Consider the following 18,826-nt stretch of genomic DNA (forward strand, 5'->3'; position numbering starts at 1 on the left):
TTGCACACTATCTCTTGTGTGGGACCTTGCCAAAAGCCTTTTGAAAGTCCAAATGCACCACATCCACTGGTTCTCCCTTGTCCACTCTACGAGTTAAATCCTCAAGAAATTCTAGAAGATTTGTCAAGCATGATTTCCCTTTCATAAATCCATGCTGACTTGGACCAATCCTGTCACTGCTTTCCAAATGCGCTGCTATTTCATCCTTAATAATTGATTCGAACATTTTCCCCACTACTGATGTCAGGCTAACCGGTCTATAATTCCCTGATTTCTCTCTCCCTCCTTTTTTAAAAAGTGGGGTTACATTAGCTACCTTCCAATCCATAGGAACTGAACCAGAGTCCATGGAATGTTTGAAAATGACCACCAATGCATCTATTATTTCTAGGGCCACTTCCTTAAGTACTCTGGGATGCAGACTATCAGACCCTGGGGATTTATCGTCCTTCAGTCCCTTCAATTTCCCTAACACCATTTCCTGGCAAGGATTTCCCTCAGTTCCCCCTTCTCGCTAGGCCCTCGGTCCCCTAGTATTTTTGGGAGGTTATTCGTGTCTTCCTTGGTGAAGACAGAACCAAAGTATCTGTTCAATTGGTCTGCCATTTCCTTGTTCCCCATTATGAATTCCCCTGATTCTGACTGCAAGGGACCTACATTAGTCTTCACTAACTTTTTCTCTTCACATATCTATAGAAGCTTTTGCAGTCAGTTTTTATGTTCCTGGCAAGCTTCTTCTCATACTCTATTTTCCCCCTCCTAATTAAACCCTTAGTCCTCCTCTGCTGGATTCTAAATTTCTCCCAGTCCTCAGGTTTGCTGCTTTTTCTGGCCAATTTATATGCCTCTTCCTTGGATTTAACACTTAAAAAATGGGTCCAACCTCCTTAACCTTCCCTCATAATTAAATCCTTGTTAGCCACGTTTTGAGCCACCTTCCCTTTTTTATTCTTACACCACACAAGGATGTACAATTGTTGTAGTTCATCCATGTGATATTTAAATGTCTGCCATTGCCTATCCACCGTCAACCCTTTAAGTATCATTCTCCAGTCTAGCCTTGCGAATTCACGTCTCATACTGTCGAAGTTTCCCTTCTTTAAGTTCAGGATCCTAGTCTCTGAATTAACTGTGTCACTCTCCATCTTAATGAAGAATTCTACCATATTATGGTCACTCTTCCCCAAGGGGCCGCGCACGACCAGATTGGTAATTAATCCTTCTCGTTACACAAGACCCAGTCTAGGATGGTTTGCTCTCTAGTTGGTTCCTCGACATATTCATCTAGAAAACCATCCCTAATACATTCCAGGAAAGCCTCGTCCACTGTAGTGCTTCCAATTTGGTTAGCCCAATCAATGATACCAGAACTGAGAGGATATATTTATCAGGAAAGGCTGAACAGGTTGGGGCTCTTTTTTTCTTGGGTTTGATAGGGTAGACATAAAGAAAATGTTTCCACTTTTGGGGCAGTCAAAACTAGGTCATAATTATAAGATAGTCACTAATACATCCAATTGGGAATTCAGGAGAAACTTCTTTACCTAGAGAGTGGTTAGAATATGAAACACGCAACCACAAGGAGTAGTTGAGACAAATAACATAGATGCATTTAAGGGGCAGATAGATAAACACTTGAGGGAGATGGAAATAGAAGGATATGCTGTTCGGGTAAGATGAAGTTGGGTGGGAGGAAGCTTGTGTGAAGTATAAATGCTGACATGGACCAATTGGGTTCAATAGCCTGTTTCCGTGTTGTACACTTGATGTAACTTTTTACCACTATTTCAGTTGTTATGGTCCATCTCACAGTGACATTATGTCCTCATATTTCATAACCTAAGGACTAGATTTTATTTCCAAAGCACTGCATTGTTATTTAGCTAATGGGAAGATGGGGACATGGACATGATTTGCACTCAGCATTCTCCAACAGACAGGATAGACAAGTGTCTTCTATAACCAATTGCCTCAAAGTGTCCTTGAACTCAGTGTTACTCATTCCCTAATGTTTCTTTTTCCCACCATATGTGTGTTGAAGTACCTAACCTCTGCCTTGTGGAGCGCCAACAACCCAGCCAACATCTGGCACTCACCATGCAGAGGATCCTTGGCTGCCATTCGGTGCTGGGTGTTGGCAAGCTGGTACCTCCTGCAATAGCCTATGGATCATGTGCTTAGCACATGGACTTATGGTGCCCAGCTTCATCTTGGAAATATGCAACAAGGAAAATTAGACAGGGAAATGTTCCTTGTGGCACCTTTGAGGTTGAAAATAAATCTTCCAGCTGTCATGGTTCTGGATATGGAAGGTAATTGAAATGTCATCAGTATTAAACCTCCTAGTACTGTATTTCAAAATGAAATGAGTTATTTTTAGATAACATCCCATTCCCTAACATTATGCACGTTTTAACAGTTCTTGCCGCTTGTATAACATATTTGATGTCGAATTTTTTGTTTTAATTTATAATTAACAGATATAAACTAAGACAAATATCACACTGCTGGAATGTTCCAACATAAACTGCTGACTTTTTAATTACTCCTATCTTTCCATTGGCACCTGATGAAGAGCTGAAAGCAAGTGTAATTAATTAACTTCAGTACAATTAACCTCAGTCTAATTAACATCCATGTAATTAACCGTAGTTTCTCCAGTACATTGTATAATCATATACAGTCAGTTGTATATTCTTCTCTCTCTAATCAGTTAATTCCACAAAGTTCTATTCACACAAAATTGAATCGTGATCACAAATAATATTGGAAGTCAGTTGTTTAATAATACACCAGTTTCATTTGACTCTAAGTTGCACCCCCTCTTGAATTTTATAATTTAAAAAAGAAAATTATAAATAGTCCTAAATGAATGAATAAATAAAATTGCACCCTTCCTTTTTTTAAAACCACATCATTTTCTGCTAACAAATACATTAAGTGAATGAATATAACTTGCCTCAACAAATACTGCAACCTAGTTTACATTCCAATATTTAAAGCTGGCTTTTTAAACATGAGAGGGAACTTTAACTCCTGGGCGGGGGGTGGAACCATGTGAGGTGCTGTGAGAGACCATTGGCTGGACCCCAATAATATGCCCATGAGCTGCCTGCCTGCAACAGGTGTGCAAAGGCAGCTCACTGGATTCTGGCCACACTTGGGTAAGTCATTGGGAGGGTTTCACAAAAGGGGGTGGGTAGGTGGCTAGGGGAGTCCAGGGCAGCATCAGCCCAAACTTTCTTTGTGGGGCCTGGAGTATACTCCTGATCCTCCTGGCCCCACAAAAATCATTTTGACACTTGCCTGTAAAGGCCTCCGCCTATTACCGCCAGGTTTTACTGAGCAGACTGCCCGCAACATAAGGCCATTAAAATAGCTTTGGGGGCCCATGTGCATTACAGGACCCTGATTTACATGTATTCATGAAGCACCCGTCTGAGTCTCAACTACTGAAGAAAACGACAGCGTTGCAATGGCCACAGGGTGGTGTAGCTTGGAGTTTAGCTCTCATTCTGCCCAGTTTCCACCAAGCAGAGGGAGTTAAAATTCCCCCTATAGTCACAGTTTGCTCCAATGAACATGATTCCCTCTCCATGTAGGTTTAGTTTGAGTTAGCACACAATTTTGTCCCACGCATTTGAACTCTGGCTTGCATAGATTTATTGGTGCTCCAGTTCACTGTAGCACGTTCCCAACCTGGGGATCAGGTTTTGCTGTCAATGGATGCTGACCAGCTACTCAATAGGCTTCAAAAGGTTATCACTGGGGCTAAATCCAACTGCATGCTTCTCAGTGTCGTCTCCATTGTTGGTAATAACTACCAGATTATAATTGAACAAGATTTTTCTTGAGCTTAGGGCACACCTTTGCCACTGCCAGTAAGCAATGGTTCAAAAGTCTGCCCCACTGCTAATCGCTTTTTGGTTTCCAATTTTTAAAACTTCTTTATTGTGCTCCTTCCCAGGTGACATTTAAACATGCAACTGTTGAGTTAAGGTCAGAACTTCGAGAGGTGGTGTTATAGCCAACCTCTGAATGCCAGATAGCCCTGCAATCACTGACATTGAAAAGATCAGGAACAGCTGGATATAGGAACAAAAGCATTTTTAAGAACAGGAAAAGACCATAACAATCCATTGCTTTTTCATGGGTCAATGCTACCGACCTGCCTTCTTACAATATCCCTTAGTCACTTCTCTCCAAAAATGCACTCAATTGAATCTTCAACCCATTTATACAGTCCCGTCTCATGTTCCATAACTTTGTTATGTCTGACTTCCCTTCTTGCTCCTAAACTCTTAAAGGTCGAGTTTATGAAAACACACTTCCCACAGGGAGTTTTATTCACCAGAAGCACAAATCGCACATCACTGGAGGCATGCCTGTGATTTCCCAACAGGCATTCTTGGCAGGTGAGGCTGCCCACTGGAAATTTGATTTTGTAAAATTGGCCCTCTAACCTATTTTCTTGGTATTTGATCCCTTAATCATACTGAATTGGCCCAGATCAATGTTGTAATTTGGCCCAATCAATGTCATATTTTCCGTTTGTGGATGGAGGGGCGGGGGCAGGGGAGATCATAAACCAGCGCAGAGGAAATCTCCCACCATATGTCAAAGAGACTTCTTTTTTCCAAAGAAAACTGGTCCAACCTCCTTAACCTTCCCTCATAACTTAAATTCCTGTAACCCAGAATGATCTGTTACTGTTCTTTGTATGATCTCAAAAACAATAATATCCTTTTATTATTAAGTGACCAGAACTGAACATTGAACTCCATCTGGGGTCCAACTAGCCACTTAGACAGCAATAATACACATTTAAAAAAAATATTCGTTGACTTTTTAAGTACAGGTTCGAACTCATTGGCAAGATGTAGTACACCATGTATTTATCTAATAGCTTGGATACAATGCTGTGAGTTTCAATAATTTAACAAACATAATACAGTCCCAACCCACTTAAATGAATAGCTCATTAAAATAATAAAATGTTGAAGAGAATAAAATCACCACATACAAATCCCTTTTCTGGCTTTCCAATGATAGCTGTGTCCTTTTAAATGAATATATGTTAAATGAATAAAATGAATTATGAGAATTGCAAAATTCTGGATTTATTCATTACACGCTAAAACCGATTAACACTTCTTGCCAATCAATGTTTTAAGCTCTTTTTTTTACAATGGTTTTGTCCAGGTGAGAATAGCGACTACTAATCAATTCAGTGATGTTTTAGAGTCTTTTTTTTCATCTCATCAGGTGTTGGGAATCAAACATTTTTGGCAATCAATGTGACAAGCTAGTTGCAAAAGTGATCTCATCAAGTGCTAATGCTCAAGCTTTTTGATGCTTGTCAATGATTGAGTGTTAAATACTGTTCTGTATGTTTAGATATGATTAATCTGTTTTTAATTGTCCTGGTTTGAAGATTTGTAGTGCTGTACTGTGTACAATTGCCCGGAATTTGCAGTGGGTAGTAACAGCGAACAAATAGCGTTCGCTGTTATTACCCCTTTGAAACTGACCACAACTTCAGGATTTAGCGCATGCGCACCCGAACATGGAAATTCTAAAGTTGTGAAGAGTCAATCGCTGCTCTGAAAATGCTGGACATCTCAGCGGGTCAGGCAGCATCTGTGAAGAGAAAAACAGAGATAACATTTCAGGTCGATGACCCTTCGTCAGAACTGGTGAATGTTTGAAATGAACGGATTCTTAAGGAGCACTGACAGGGGGAGGGGAAGAGCCATGACAGCTGGTCATTATTCCACCATTCACGCCCTATCTAGACTAAGCTTTTTCTAACTTCTGCAATTACCATTTCAAGTCGGCCCGTCATCCCTTTTGTCTCTCTAATCACTCCTGCCTTCTACCCTATCACAGACCTTCCCTTTAGTTCTTCCCCTCCCCCTTTCAGTGCTCCTTAAGAATTCATTTATTTCAAACACTCTCCATTTCTGATGAAGGGTCATCGACCTGAAACATTAACTCTGCTTTTCTCTCCACAGATGCTGCCTGACCTGCTGATATTTCTAGCATTTTTCTTTTTTATTTCAGATTCCAGCATCCGCAGTATTTTGCTTTTGATTCACTGCTCTCACCTTGGCTACGCTGTAACCCCCCCCCTCCACCATAACTGGCAATCAGTGTAATTAGGAAAATCAGTGAAACTGATGAAAACTTGAACTTTTCTGCCTTAATATCGATGTTAAATATGCGACTAACAATTAGGCCTTGTTGGATTAGGGGTAACTGGTGTTTTAACAGCGTACTGGCTGCTAAACAAATGTTATGGCCCTGAAAAACTAAGTTTAATTTTGTGGAATGTCAAATTTCTCCATAATGATGATCAATTACAATTTTTAAGGAACTTTAAAAAATTATATTTTTTTAAAATGTGTTCATCTTTATTTCAGGTTTATCTTTTCCCCTAATGTTAGGGCCTGATACGTCCTTACTATACAGTATAAATGCACACGAGGCCCATGCTTGAGAGAAGGTCAGTCTGTGACCTGTCCTTTATTCCATAGCACTCAAGTGATGGAAGTAGGTGGAGCTTCCCCTTTTATATCTGAAGGTCCAGGTTAGGAGTGTCTCCCACAAGTTCACCACCTAGTGGTCATTGTTCTCACAGTGTACAACTTAGGTCAGATTATACATGGGTTACAATGCTGGTTGAATACATGAAATTACCTCCCCCCCAAAGTCTTATTGGGATCACAGGTTGAGTCTCTCTGGTGGTTTACGCTCTCTTGTAGAGCACCTGAGTTGGGGCTCCGGTTGTTAGGCGCTGGCTTGTGTGTCTGCTGTTTGCGGTGCCTCAGGCCTTCCGGACTGCCCACAGTGACTGGGCTCTCCTCCCTTTGGTTCCTGTGTTCGGTCACCTGTGGAGGAGTTAACTCTATATCGTGTTCTTCCTCTGCTTCTTCTATGGGGTTGCTGAACCTCCTTTTTGTTTGATCCACATGTTTGCGGCAGATTTGTCCATTGGTAAGTTTAACTACCAGAATCCTATTTCCCTCTTTGGCAATCACAGTGCCTGTGAGCCATTTGGGCCCTGCAGCGTAGTTGAGGACAAAAACAGGGTCATTTACATCAATACATCGCGCCCTCGCATTCCTGTCATGGTAGTCATATTGTGACTGGCGCCTGCTCTCGACAATTTCTTTCATGGTGGGGTGTATAAGGGATAACCGGGTTTTGAGCGTCCTTTTCATTAGCAGCTCTGCAGGTGGAACCCCTGTGAGCGAGTGTGGTCGGGATCTGTAGGCCAACAGGAGGTGTGATAAGCGGCTTTGTAGGGAACCCCCTTGGATTCTGAGCATCCCCTGTTTGATTATCTGCAATGCTCGTTCTGCCTGGCCGTTTGAGGCTGGCTTGAATGGTGCCGTTCTGACATGGTTAATTCCATTGCCTGCCATGAAGTCCTGGAATTCAGTGCTTGTGAAGCACGGGCCATTGTCGCTGACCAAGATGTCCTGTAGACTGTGGGCGGCGAACATTGCCCGTAGACTTTCTACTGTGGCAGAGGATGTACTTGAATTTAAAATGTCACACTCGATCCATTTGGAGTAGACGTCTACTACAATCCAAAACATTTTTCCCATGAAAGGACCTGCGTAGTCCACATGGATGCGTGACCAAGGCTTGGCGGGCCATGGCCAGGGGCTAAGGGGGGGCTTCCCTGGGCGCATTGCCCAGCTGGGCACAAGTGTTGCACCTGCGAACACAAAGTTCCAGATCTGCATCTATCCCTGGCCACCAAACGTGTGACCTGGCAATTGCCTTCATCGTGACAATGCCCGGGTGCTCATTGTGGAGTTCTCTGATGAACACCTCTCTGCCCATCTGGGGCATGACTACGCGGTTTCCCCACAGTAGGCAAACGGCCTGAATCGAGAGCTCATCCCTGCGCCTGTGAAATGGTTTAAATTCCTCAGGACATGCCCTGTACATGGCTGCCCAGTTCCCATTCAGGACACATTTCTTGACTAGAGACAATAGCGGGTCTCTATTTGTCCAGACTTTAATCTGACGGGCTGTCACAGGTGAGCTTTCATTTCCGAAAGCTTCAACAGCCATGACCATCTCAGCAGCATGCTCGGTAGCCCCCTCAGTGGTGGTGAGTGGGAGCCTGCTGAGTGCATCGGCGCAGTTTTCGGTGCCCGGTCTGTGCCGAATTGTGTAGTTAACGTGAGTGCCCACCTCTGTATGCGGGTCGATGCATTTGCATTTATGGCCTTGTTGTCGGCCAAAAGGGACGTTAGAGGTTTGTGATCTGTCTCCAGCTCAAATTTCCTGCCAAACAGGTACTGGTGCATTTTCTTTACCGCATATACACATGCGATCACCTCCTTTTCTACCATCCCGCAGCCCCTTTCTGCCTGAGACAGACTTCTGGAGGTATAAGCTACCGGCTGTAACTGACCCTTGGCATTGACATGCTGCAACACACACCCGACACCATAGGACGACGCATCGCACGTTAACACAAGTTTCTTACATGGGTCATATAGCATTAACAGATTGTTGGAACATAACAAATTGCGTGCTCTATTAAAAGCCCTTTCCTGGCTGTCCCCCCAGACACATTCACGACCTTTGCGTAGGAGCATGTATAACAGCTGTAGCAGCGTGCTCAATTTGGGAAAAAAGTTACCAAAATAGTTCAGGAGCCCCAGGAATGAACACAGCTCCATCGTGTTACGGAGTCTGGGTGCTCTCTGGATCGCTTCCGTCTTGGACACAGTAGGGCTGATCCTGTCTGCTGCTACCCTCATCCCCAGGAATTCTACCTCTGGAGCTAGGAAGACGCACTTCGCCTTTTTCAGTCGCAGCCCTACCCGGTCCAGTCTGCGTCGCACCTCCTCCAGGTTGTGGAGGTGTTCTTAAGTATCGTAACCCGTGATGAGGATGTCGTCCTGAAAAACCATCGTCCCTGGAATCGACTTGAGGAGACTTTCCATATTTCGTTGGAAGATCGTGCCGGCCGAGCAAATCCCGAACGGACATCTGTTGTACTCAAACAACCCCTTGTGTGTCGTGATGGTGGTCAGTTTCTTCGACTCACTCGCCAGCTCCTGGGTCATGTAAGCTGAGGTCAGGTCCAATTTTGAAAAATGTTTGCCACTGGATAGCGTCGCAAAGAGTTCCTCCGCTCTCGGTAACGGGTACTGGTCTTGGAGTGACACCCGATTGATGGTGGCCTTGTAATCGCCACATATCCTGACCGACCCATCTGCCTTGAGCACCGGCACAATCGGGCTCGCCTAGTCACTAAATTCGACTGGCGAGATGATGCCTTCCCTCAGCAGGCGGTCCAATTCGCCTTCTATCTTTTCCCGCATCACGTACGGCACTGCTCTGGCCTTGTGGTGTACTGGCCTGGCGTCCGGGTTTATGTGAATCACTACCTTGGCCCCCAAGAAAGTGCCAATGCCGGGTTGAAATAATGAGTCAAATTTGTCCAGGATCTGTGAGCATGATACTCGCTCCACAGAGGAAATTGCATTGACATCGCCCCATTTCCAGTTCATGACAGCAAGCCAACTCCTCCCCAGTAGTGCGGGACCGTCCCCCAGGACAACCCAGAGTGGTAGTCTGTTCTCCGAATCTTTGTGGGTTCCGACTACCGTGGCGCTGCCTAGCACCGGAATGATCTGCTTTGTGTAAGTCCGTAGCTGTGCGTCAATCGCCGATATTTTTGGCCTCCTGGCCTTGGACGCCCACAACTTTTCGAACTGTTTGATACCCATCAGGGACTGTCTGGCCCCCGTGTCTAGCTCCATTGATACTGGGATGCCATTGAGGAGCACTTTCATCATTATCGGTGGCGTCCTGGTGTATGAACTGTTTACGTGCTCCACATGAACTCGCTGAACTTCAGCTCCAACGATTTTTCCCAGTGTTCATTTCTGCAGGTATTTTGCTCATCTCTGCAAACTCCGGCTGAGTGTGTGCCTCCACGCCTGCAACATGAGCTGCTGTTTGAAACAAGAGTTCCCTTGCCAGTCGATCGTCCCTGACTGCCCCTGTTATTGTCCTTGAGTGCGCCATTAACAGGTGTTGATGGCCCCATTACTGGCCGCATTGTCCCTTGCAATGGTGTGAATCGCCGTTCAGCTTGCCATTGTCTCTGTCGAACTCCCCCTCTGGGTTCGACTACATGTTGGGGCATACCCGATTGCCCTTGTCTGCCTGGAGAACTGTGTGCTGCTTTAACAATGTTGAATCTCTATCCCAACCATTCCTTAACACGGTACCTCTCGTCTGTTCTGCTCGTGGCCATGCTCGCATGGTTTAAATTCCAGTTTCTCTTCGCCATTGATACGTCCTTACTATACAGTATAAATGCACACGAGGCCCATGCTTGAGAGAAGGTCAGTCTGTGACCCGTCCTTTATTCCATAGCACTCAAGTAATGGAAGTGGGTGGAGCTTCCCCTTTTATACCTGAAGGTCCAGGTTAGGAGTGTCTCCCACAAGTTCACCACCTATTGGTCATTGTTCTCACAGTGTACAACTTAGGTCAGATTATACATGGGTTACAATGCTGGTTGAATACATGACAGGGCCCTAATCTTTGTTTTGCTTTCTAACATTTTTTAAAAAGTCAGAATAAAAAGAGCTTCTTCATTTCCTGGTTCCCTGTCTGTGAGAATTCTACATTGTGATTGGCTACTTGGGCAGCTTGTTGATGTCACAGCAGCTCATGCTATGGGATTCCCACTACACGACACTGATCTCAACTGCACATCGACAAAGGCAAACTTCTCACCACCGAGATCGTTTTTGCTTCATGGCTGACCGCAAATCATGGGTCATTATAATGAAGCAAATGGCATAAATACCCTTTTAGTTATCCATACCAACTGTGTGACCATTTGTACAGTACTGTAATTATAACCCAGTTTGTATTTCATTGTTAGCTTCTCGCCAAACTTGATACAACAGTTAAAACAGATAAAAGAATAGAACGTTTAAGTGAATTAAATTACTTGGCAAAATCATTATTCATTTCACTGTTTTTGCATTGTATTTCAAAATGTTAAGCGTTGGAGAATTGCTTAAATTTCCTCTAGCCCCGATTTTAAGTGAACCTGCCCAGTGAGAGCAGGGCAGGTTCAGATCCGATGCCTGATTTATATGCTACCTGATTTTCATCTCCATTGAAGTTAATGGGGTATAAAATGGGCATCAAATCTGAACCTGCTCTGTTCTCACTAGACAGATTCTGTTAAAATTGGGGCTTGTGTTTCAGTGCTGTACTGGAGGCTGCTGTGTCACTTGTGGAAGGTGGATATTTAAGTTAAGTGCTGTACATTTAATTTATGGGATGGCAACACCTACTTCTGGTATTTTACACCCAATGTACCGAAAATGGGAGCCATTTCTGGTGTCTTGAGATCAGAGGCAAACATGAATGAATATAAAGTTAAGCTATATCTGACCATAGAAACATAGAAAATTGGTGCAGGAGTGGGCCATTCGGCCCTTCTAGCCTGCACCGCCATTCAATGAGTTCATGGCTGAACATGCAACTTCAGTACCCCATTCCTGCTTTCTCACCATACCCCTTGATCCCCCTAGTAGTAAGGACTTCATCTAACTCCTTTTTGAATATATTTAGTGAATTGGCCTCAACAACTTTCTGTGGTAGAGAATTCCACAGGTTCACCACTCTCTGGGTGAAGAAATTCCTCCTCATCTCGGTCCTAAATGGCTTACCCCTTATCCTTAGACTGTGTCCCCTGGTTCTGGACTTCCCCAACATTGGGAACATTCTTCCTGCATCTAACCTGTCTAACCCCGTCAGAATTTTAAACGTTTCTATGAGGTCCCCTCTCATTCTTCTGAACTCCAGTGAATACAAGCCCAGTTGATCCAGTCTTTCTTGATAGGTCAGTCCCGCCATCCCGGGAATCAGTCTGGTGAACCTTCGCTGCACTCCCTCAATAGCAAGAATGTCCTTCCTCAGGTTAGGAGACCAAAACTGTACACAATACTCCAGGTGTGGCCTCACCACATGCAAGAAAGTGTATTAGGCTAATAGTGTAGTCAGCATATCCAGTCATAACTTCAATTACAAGTAGCAAAACAGGGGCTGTTGAGACAGGCCTGAGAATCTGCAATGATAAAGCTCCATGGCCTATTGTATGCATGGCCAGCAGGCTTGTGCCTACTCTGCAAAACGAATGACTCAATGCTTTCCTTTTAAATAAACTGGTTTTATTTGCACTACAAATAGATTTGAGCTGCACCCACATGCAAATATGTGAACACAAAAGCAGCAGTGTGACGGAGACCTGATCTGCACGCATTCTGCCAGCTCTGTGACTCAAAGCCAATCTTAATGCCAGTAGATAGAATTGATTAATGCTTCCTGCAGAATCACATGTATCCAGAGACACCTGTGATTCTGTGACATATTAGCAAAACTATCAAAAACCATCAAGACTGCATACACATCTGTGGAAACATAGAAACCAAAACAGATAAAGTATTTTATTTCAAGTTCAAATGGAAAAAAACAGCTTTACTAAACACTAACTTTAACATTTTAAATGTAGCTTACAGCATCAAATACCAATCACAGCATTATGAAAGAATGCATTAAAAAGAAACTCGACAAGTACCTGGTTAGTTTTATCTGGTTACTGCAAAATGTGTGAAGAATACTGCAGTGCCCAAGTAAATAGTGACATTAAATAAATTAACAGGGACAAGTACTAATAATGAGTGTATACGATTACAATAAATAATGCTGCACTATTCAGTAAGGAAAGCTATCATTTTTAATATTATATTATACCTTGTATTATTGCAAAATTAAATAAGATGGATAGGCAGAAGCCTTGTATTTCAATTCTAATTTTACAGGACAAGAGGAAAATACAAGAAAAAATCACAAACCAAAGGTTCCAAGTGGACGAGGAAAAGCTGAAGCTTAAGCACTTAAAGGTACAGTACCATAGGAGCCTTCTGTGGGTGTCAGTCAAAGAAGGGATAAATGTGTGTGACGTACCAATTGCAGGGTTTCACTTAAAGAAACATTGCAGCTGACAGAATTTTATTGCAAAGACAATCAGATTAATTCACTTTAAACTCTCTGGGCTAAAAATTGAATAGATTAGCGCCACCTGTTAGTGCTGACGAAGGGCGCTACTCGGGCGCTAAAGGGTTATCGCCCGGACGCAGCATTAATAGCTAACTTCAATAGGGTTTTAGTGGCGGCGCTAATACTTAGCACCAGGGAATGTTGCATCAGTGTGCAACACCCCGGTAAAGCCACGGAAGATTACTTCAATGTTTCCACCTGCCTTACCGCCTGCTGCTAATCACGCCAGAAAAAGCTGGCATTCACAGCTGTCCCGGGGCACTAATGAAAGGGATGAGTGTATAAGGTAATTTTTAGAGATTTTATTAAACTTTATGTACTTTGATTCTACTTTTATTTGGTGTTCCTGATGTGTTCATTATTTGAATTGTAATGTTTAAGTTTTCATTTTTTACAGCTAACCTTCTCTTTGAGCGCTAGGATGCCTGTACGATAACACCAGAACTTCAGTAGCGCTACGGCTTAGCGCCCTAAGAGAAGTGTGGAATGCTCCCCTTAGCACTCCACTCCACTCTTAGGGCACTAAAAATCAATATTTCAACCTCCAGCGCTAAATATCGCCCGGTGCTAAAATTAGCACTCAGGCGATGTTAGCACCTCAAAATGGTCGATAATCAATTCTTCCCCCTCTGATTCGTGGAGATTGTGGTTGAATTACCTATTTATACTGATGTCCTTGTACCTCATTTGTTACTGAATTCAGATCTTGCAAAATGAATGCGGCTAAAATAATATAATGTCTAAGTCTGACAGTGATGTTACAGCATGTTGGTGATAAGACATGCTGCGGCATAGACTGCACAGCCTTGTGTTAATCTAACACAAATATAAATTGATATTGAAATAGGATGTTATACTTCCTGTGCCATGATAGAAATTGATGTGATGTGGAACATCACAATGGGGCCAAGTTTCCACCGACCCTTAAAACGGCGCACCTCCATGAGGTCTGCTGACTTTTTAGAACAGAAACTACGCCTATTATTTACCTTCGTATTCTCCACACAGTTTGATCGATCCAGGCCCTTGGCGCAACGCAGCAGAATGCGTGGGGGACGGAGCCAGGTCCCAGCACTGAAAACAGTGCCGGGACCTCTGCACATGCGCGCCAGAGTATGCGCGCATGTGCAGTAGCTGCTCACCCCTAGATTCTGTGGGAGTGTGCTGTAGGCTGTGTGGGAGGGGCTCCACTCCCCCGCCCCCCCTCCTCCTCTCCGCTCCTCCTCTCCCCGCCCTCCTCCTCTCCCCCCCTCCCCTCTCCCTCATCGGCGGCCTGCTGCCTTCCCTTCACATAAAGGCAGGACTTCTATTTTTATTTGTTATTGATTGATTGATTGCTTATTTCTTTGGTCTTGGTGCTTTAAGTGCAGGGTCCCTTCTATTTTTTATTAATTAATTGCTTATTACTTTTTGTGCTTTGTTTAGTGCTTTGTAAGTCTTGGTGCTTTAGATGCAGTGTTCGTTATATTTTTTATTTGGTAATTATTTGCTTATTACTTTTTGTGCTTTGTTTAGCGCTTTGTAAGTCTTGATGCTTTAAATGTACTGCTTTGTTTAGTGCTTAGTGCTTTAAATGTATTTCTGCTTCTTTAATGTTGTTGTGAAGGTGATTAGTGCTTTGGAAAATCTTCTAACTTCCCTCCTGTCGCCACCCCCCCCCCCCCCCCCCCCCAATCTCTGGCTACCTGCGCCTGATTTCTAAAGTGTCCACAAGGTTTTTCAGAGCTGATGCATACGCTGGTTTGGAGTAACTTTTCGCTGTCTAAACTTGCTTAAATGGCCAAAACAGGCATAAGTGGCTGGTAACATCCCCTTTTGAAAAAAAAACTGAACTAACTCACTGAAACGGGAGCAAACTAAATGTGGAAAATTGTGATTTTTAAGATACTCCAAAAAAAATTATTTGCTCCAAAAAAATAGGAGCAACTCCTGTGGAAACTTGGGCCCAAAGCTTCTACTTTGTACAAGAAAGCCACTGAGAAATGTTTTTTTTTAAAAGAAACAATCGCAATGTCTACTGTATTGTTCCATATTTGTGGAAATGGCAAAGCACAGAGATGCAGTAAGCAAAAAATCATGGGTAGATTTTTTCAGGTATAGTTTTCCTTTTCTCCCTTCAATCAGTGCTCTTGTTAGCCAACAAAAGCGGCATTTTCTGTACTAAACACATTTTCTTGTCCTTCCTTCTTTCAGGCAAGCTGAAAACATGCAACATTTAATTTCAGCTTCTCAATTTATTTTATTGTGACCTAGGATTTAAAAGGGTTAATTTTAATGTTCGTTGCTTATAGAAAACGGGAGGTAGAGCATCAGCTGTCCATTATAAAATATTTGGTGCAGACCTATCGGTCTTTTAAATGCTGGGCCCTGGAAGCCCTCATCTGCACCTCCACTAACAGTGCTAGGATGCAATCTCATCCTTCGGAGAGGTGCATCCTGTGTTATCCAGCCAGTGTTGGAGCAGTGAATGACTGACCACAACTTCAGGATTTCCATGTTAGGATGCGCATGCGCTAAATCCTGAAGTTGGTGTCAGTTTCAATGCGAAATAACAGTGAATGCTGTTTGTTTGCTGTTACTACCTACCGCATATTCCAGGCCAATATATTTTAGAGGATTTCTGTGTTCTTCTAAGAGGCTGTGCTGGGGAATGGAATGCTCTTTACTTTTTGTGCTCAGTATCCATATCAGCAACAGCAAATTGTATTTTTATAGCCCCTTAACATAGTAAAATATCCCAAGACATGTCACAGGAGAATAAAAATTGGCACCGAGCCAAAGAAGGAGATATTGGGACAGTTGACCAAAAGCTTGGTCAAAGAGGTAGGTTTTGGGGTGCATCTTAAAGGAGGAGAGAAAGACAGAGAGGTTTAGATAGAGGATTCCAGATCTTGGAGCCGAGATTCTGGAGAGGTCCCAACAGATTGGAAAACTGCAAATGTAATGCCCCTATTTAAATAAGGAGGCAGCCAAAAAGCAGGAAACTATAGACCAGTTAGCCTAACATCTGAGGTTGGGAAGATGTTGGAGTCCATTATTAAAGAAGCAGTAGCAGGACATTTGGAAAAGCAAAATTCGGTCAAGCAGAGTCAGCATGGATTTATGAAGGGGAAGTCATGTTTGACAAATTTGCTGGAATTCTTTGAGGATGTAACGAACAGGGTGGATAAAGGGGAACAAGTGGATGTGGTGTATTTGGATTTCCAGAAGGCATTTGACAAGATGCCACATAAAAGGTTACTGCACAAGATAAAAGTTCACGGGGTTTGGGGTAATATTAGCATGGATTGGCTAACGAACAGAAAACCAAGACTAGAGATAAATGGTTCATTCTCAGGTTGGCAATCAGTAACCAGTAAGGTGCCACAGGGATCAGTGCTGGGATAACTATTTATAATCTATATTAACAACTTGGAGGAAGGGATCGAGTGAAATGTAGCCAAGTTTGCCGATGATACAAAGATGGGAAGAAAAGCAATGTGTGAGGAGGACACACACAATCTGCAAAAGGACATAGACAAGCTAAGTGAGTGGGCAAAAATTTGGCAGATGGAGTATAATGTTAGAAAGTGTGAGGCCATGCACTTTGGCAGAAAAAAAATCAAAGAGCAAGTTATTATTTAAATGGAGAAAGATTGCAAAGTGCTACAGTACAGCGGGACCTGGGGGTACTAAAGGCCAAAGGAATCATGGCCTTTACTGCAAAGGGGATGGAGTATAAAAGCAGGGAAGTCTTGCTACAGTTGTATAGGGTATTGGTGAGGCCACACCTGGAATACTGCGTGCAGTTTTGGTTTCCATATTTACGAAAGGATATACTTGCTTTGGAGGCAGTTCAGAGAAGGTTCACAAGGTTGATTCCAGAGATGAGGGGGTTGACTTTTGAGGAAAGGTTGTGTAGGTTGGGCCTCTACTCATTGGAATTCAGAAGAATGAGAGGTGATCTTATCGAAACGTATAAGATTATGAGAGGGCTTGACAAGGTGGATGCAGAGAGGATGTTTCCACTGATAGGGGAGAAGAGAACTAGAGTGAATGATCTTAGAATAAGGGGCCACCCATTTAAAACTGAGATGAGGAGAAATTTCTTCTCTCAAGGGTCGTGGATCTGTGGAATTCGCTGCCTTAGAGAGCTGTGGAAGCCGGGACGTTGAATAAATTTAAGACAGAAATAGACAGTTTCTTAAACAATAAGGGAATAAGGAGTTATGGAGAGCGGGCAGGGAAGTGGACCTGAGTCCATGATCAGATCAGCCATGATCGTATTAAGTGGCGGAGCAGGCTCGAGGGGCCATATGGCCTTCTCCTGCTCCTATTTCTTATGCTCTTATGTTCTTATAACTGAAGGCAAGGCCGCCAATGAGGGGAATAGGGAGTGAGGGATTCCCACAAAAGGCCAGAGTTGTAAAGTTGCAGAGTTCTTTGAGAGTTGTAGGGCTGGAGGAAGTTAGAGATAGGGAGGAGTGAGGACATGGAGGGATTTGAACACTGGGATGAGAGTTTTAAAATGCAGGTGTTTCTGGACAGGGTGCCTACAGTAGGTCAGCGAAAACGGGGGTGATGGGTGCGAGTTAGGATACGGACAGCCAGGTTTTGGATGAGTTGAAGTTTATTTAAGGTGCAAGATGGGAGGCTAGCGAGGGGAGCATGGATAATAGTTTCAGCAGCAGATGGGCTGAGGCAGGTTCAGAGACTGCCAATGTTGGAGGTGGAACTATGCAGTCTTTGTAATGGAAAGGATATGGGATCAGAAGCTCATCTTGGGGTCAAATAGGACCCACTCCAAGATGTTGTATTGAAGTGCTTAGATACAGAGTGAAGTTTCTTCTGTAGAGTCTCAACAATGGGAGTAATATTCAACTTAGCTGCCTGAGCAAAGCGGATCACCTGCCTGTTGTAGATGAAAATTGGGCAGGTTTTGCAACAGGTGGGCAGTCCACTTTGCTACTTTACTGCCCAGGCGGCAAAGTTTAAAATTACCCCCAATGTGCCTTAATCCCAACCTCAAAAGAACATTCTCTCGTGCACTAATGAGACATTTCTAGTTCCCACTCCAGCTGTTTAGTACCAATTAGTGCTGAATTGTAGCGATTTCTGTGCCACGAATCCACGCAATAGGCGTAAGGAACAAATTGTCCAAAAGAATTAGAATACTTGTAGCCATTAGAGAAAATGTTAAACCCAATGTTCTGAGGTGGATTGAAACCCAGGTTCGAGAGGTTTAAATAAGTGCTCTCAGACTCTGGACCAACCTTTAAGAGAAATTATTGTCGCGAAACTTGATCGCAAATGAGGCAGGGTGTTTATAAACCCGTGCTAAATGGAAAAACAAAGTGATAATATGCAGTGTTAATAAAAAACAGATTCTAACATTGTGCTGTTCTGAACAGTCAAAGAGTTTGAGAGAAAGATGGCTCCTGGAGGGAGTAGCCACCATATATCCCCAAGAACAAGAGGCGATGAAAAAGCAGCACCAGGAAGATCAGCATCAATCCAAACAAATGGAACAAAATATTCTCAGGTAAACCAAACGATGTATGGGTATATGTTGTAGCCCCGTTACGAAATCAGAAATACAATTTCTGAAAGTTAACAGTTGGCTCCAGGTAAGCTGGACATTATAAATGAAAGCATAATTCTGAGATAATGGCGGGCACTTTTAACCTAAACTGTTGGTCAGGGTGGGAAAACCAGTGCTCTGCCC

General features: G+C 43.3%; 1 protein-coding gene across 6 annotated transcripts in view; it reads left to right on the forward strand.

The window, feature by feature from the left end:
* The window catches only part of LOC139268044 (palmdelphin-like), a 153,874-nt gene that overhangs the window by 96,991 nt on the left and 38,057 nt on the right, over nucleotides 1–18,826 (forward strand). For 4 of the 6 annotated variants that reach the window (XM_070886031.1, XM_070886032.1, XM_070886029.1 and 1 more), the window contains 2 exons: nucleotides 12,885–12,965; nucleotides 18,513–18,643. In XM_070886031.1, the coding sequence (XP_070742132.1) occupies nucleotides 12,885–12,965; nucleotides 18,513–18,643 (212 nt within the window). Of the gene's footprint in view, nucleotides 1–2,041; nucleotides 2,313–12,884; nucleotides 12,966–18,512; nucleotides 18,644–18,826 lie in introns of all 6 variants that reach the window. The other 2 variants (XM_070886033.1, XM_070886034.1) reach the window with 1 other exon arrangement.

The sequence above is a fragment of the Pristiophorus japonicus genome, chromosome 8 (genome assembly GCF_044704955.1).
Source record: "Pristiophorus japonicus isolate sPriJap1 chromosome 8, sPriJap1.hap1, whole genome shotgun sequence".
In the NCBI taxonomy this organism is placed as follows: Eukaryota; Metazoa; Chordata; class Chondrichthyes; family Pristiophoridae; genus Pristiophorus; species Pristiophorus japonicus.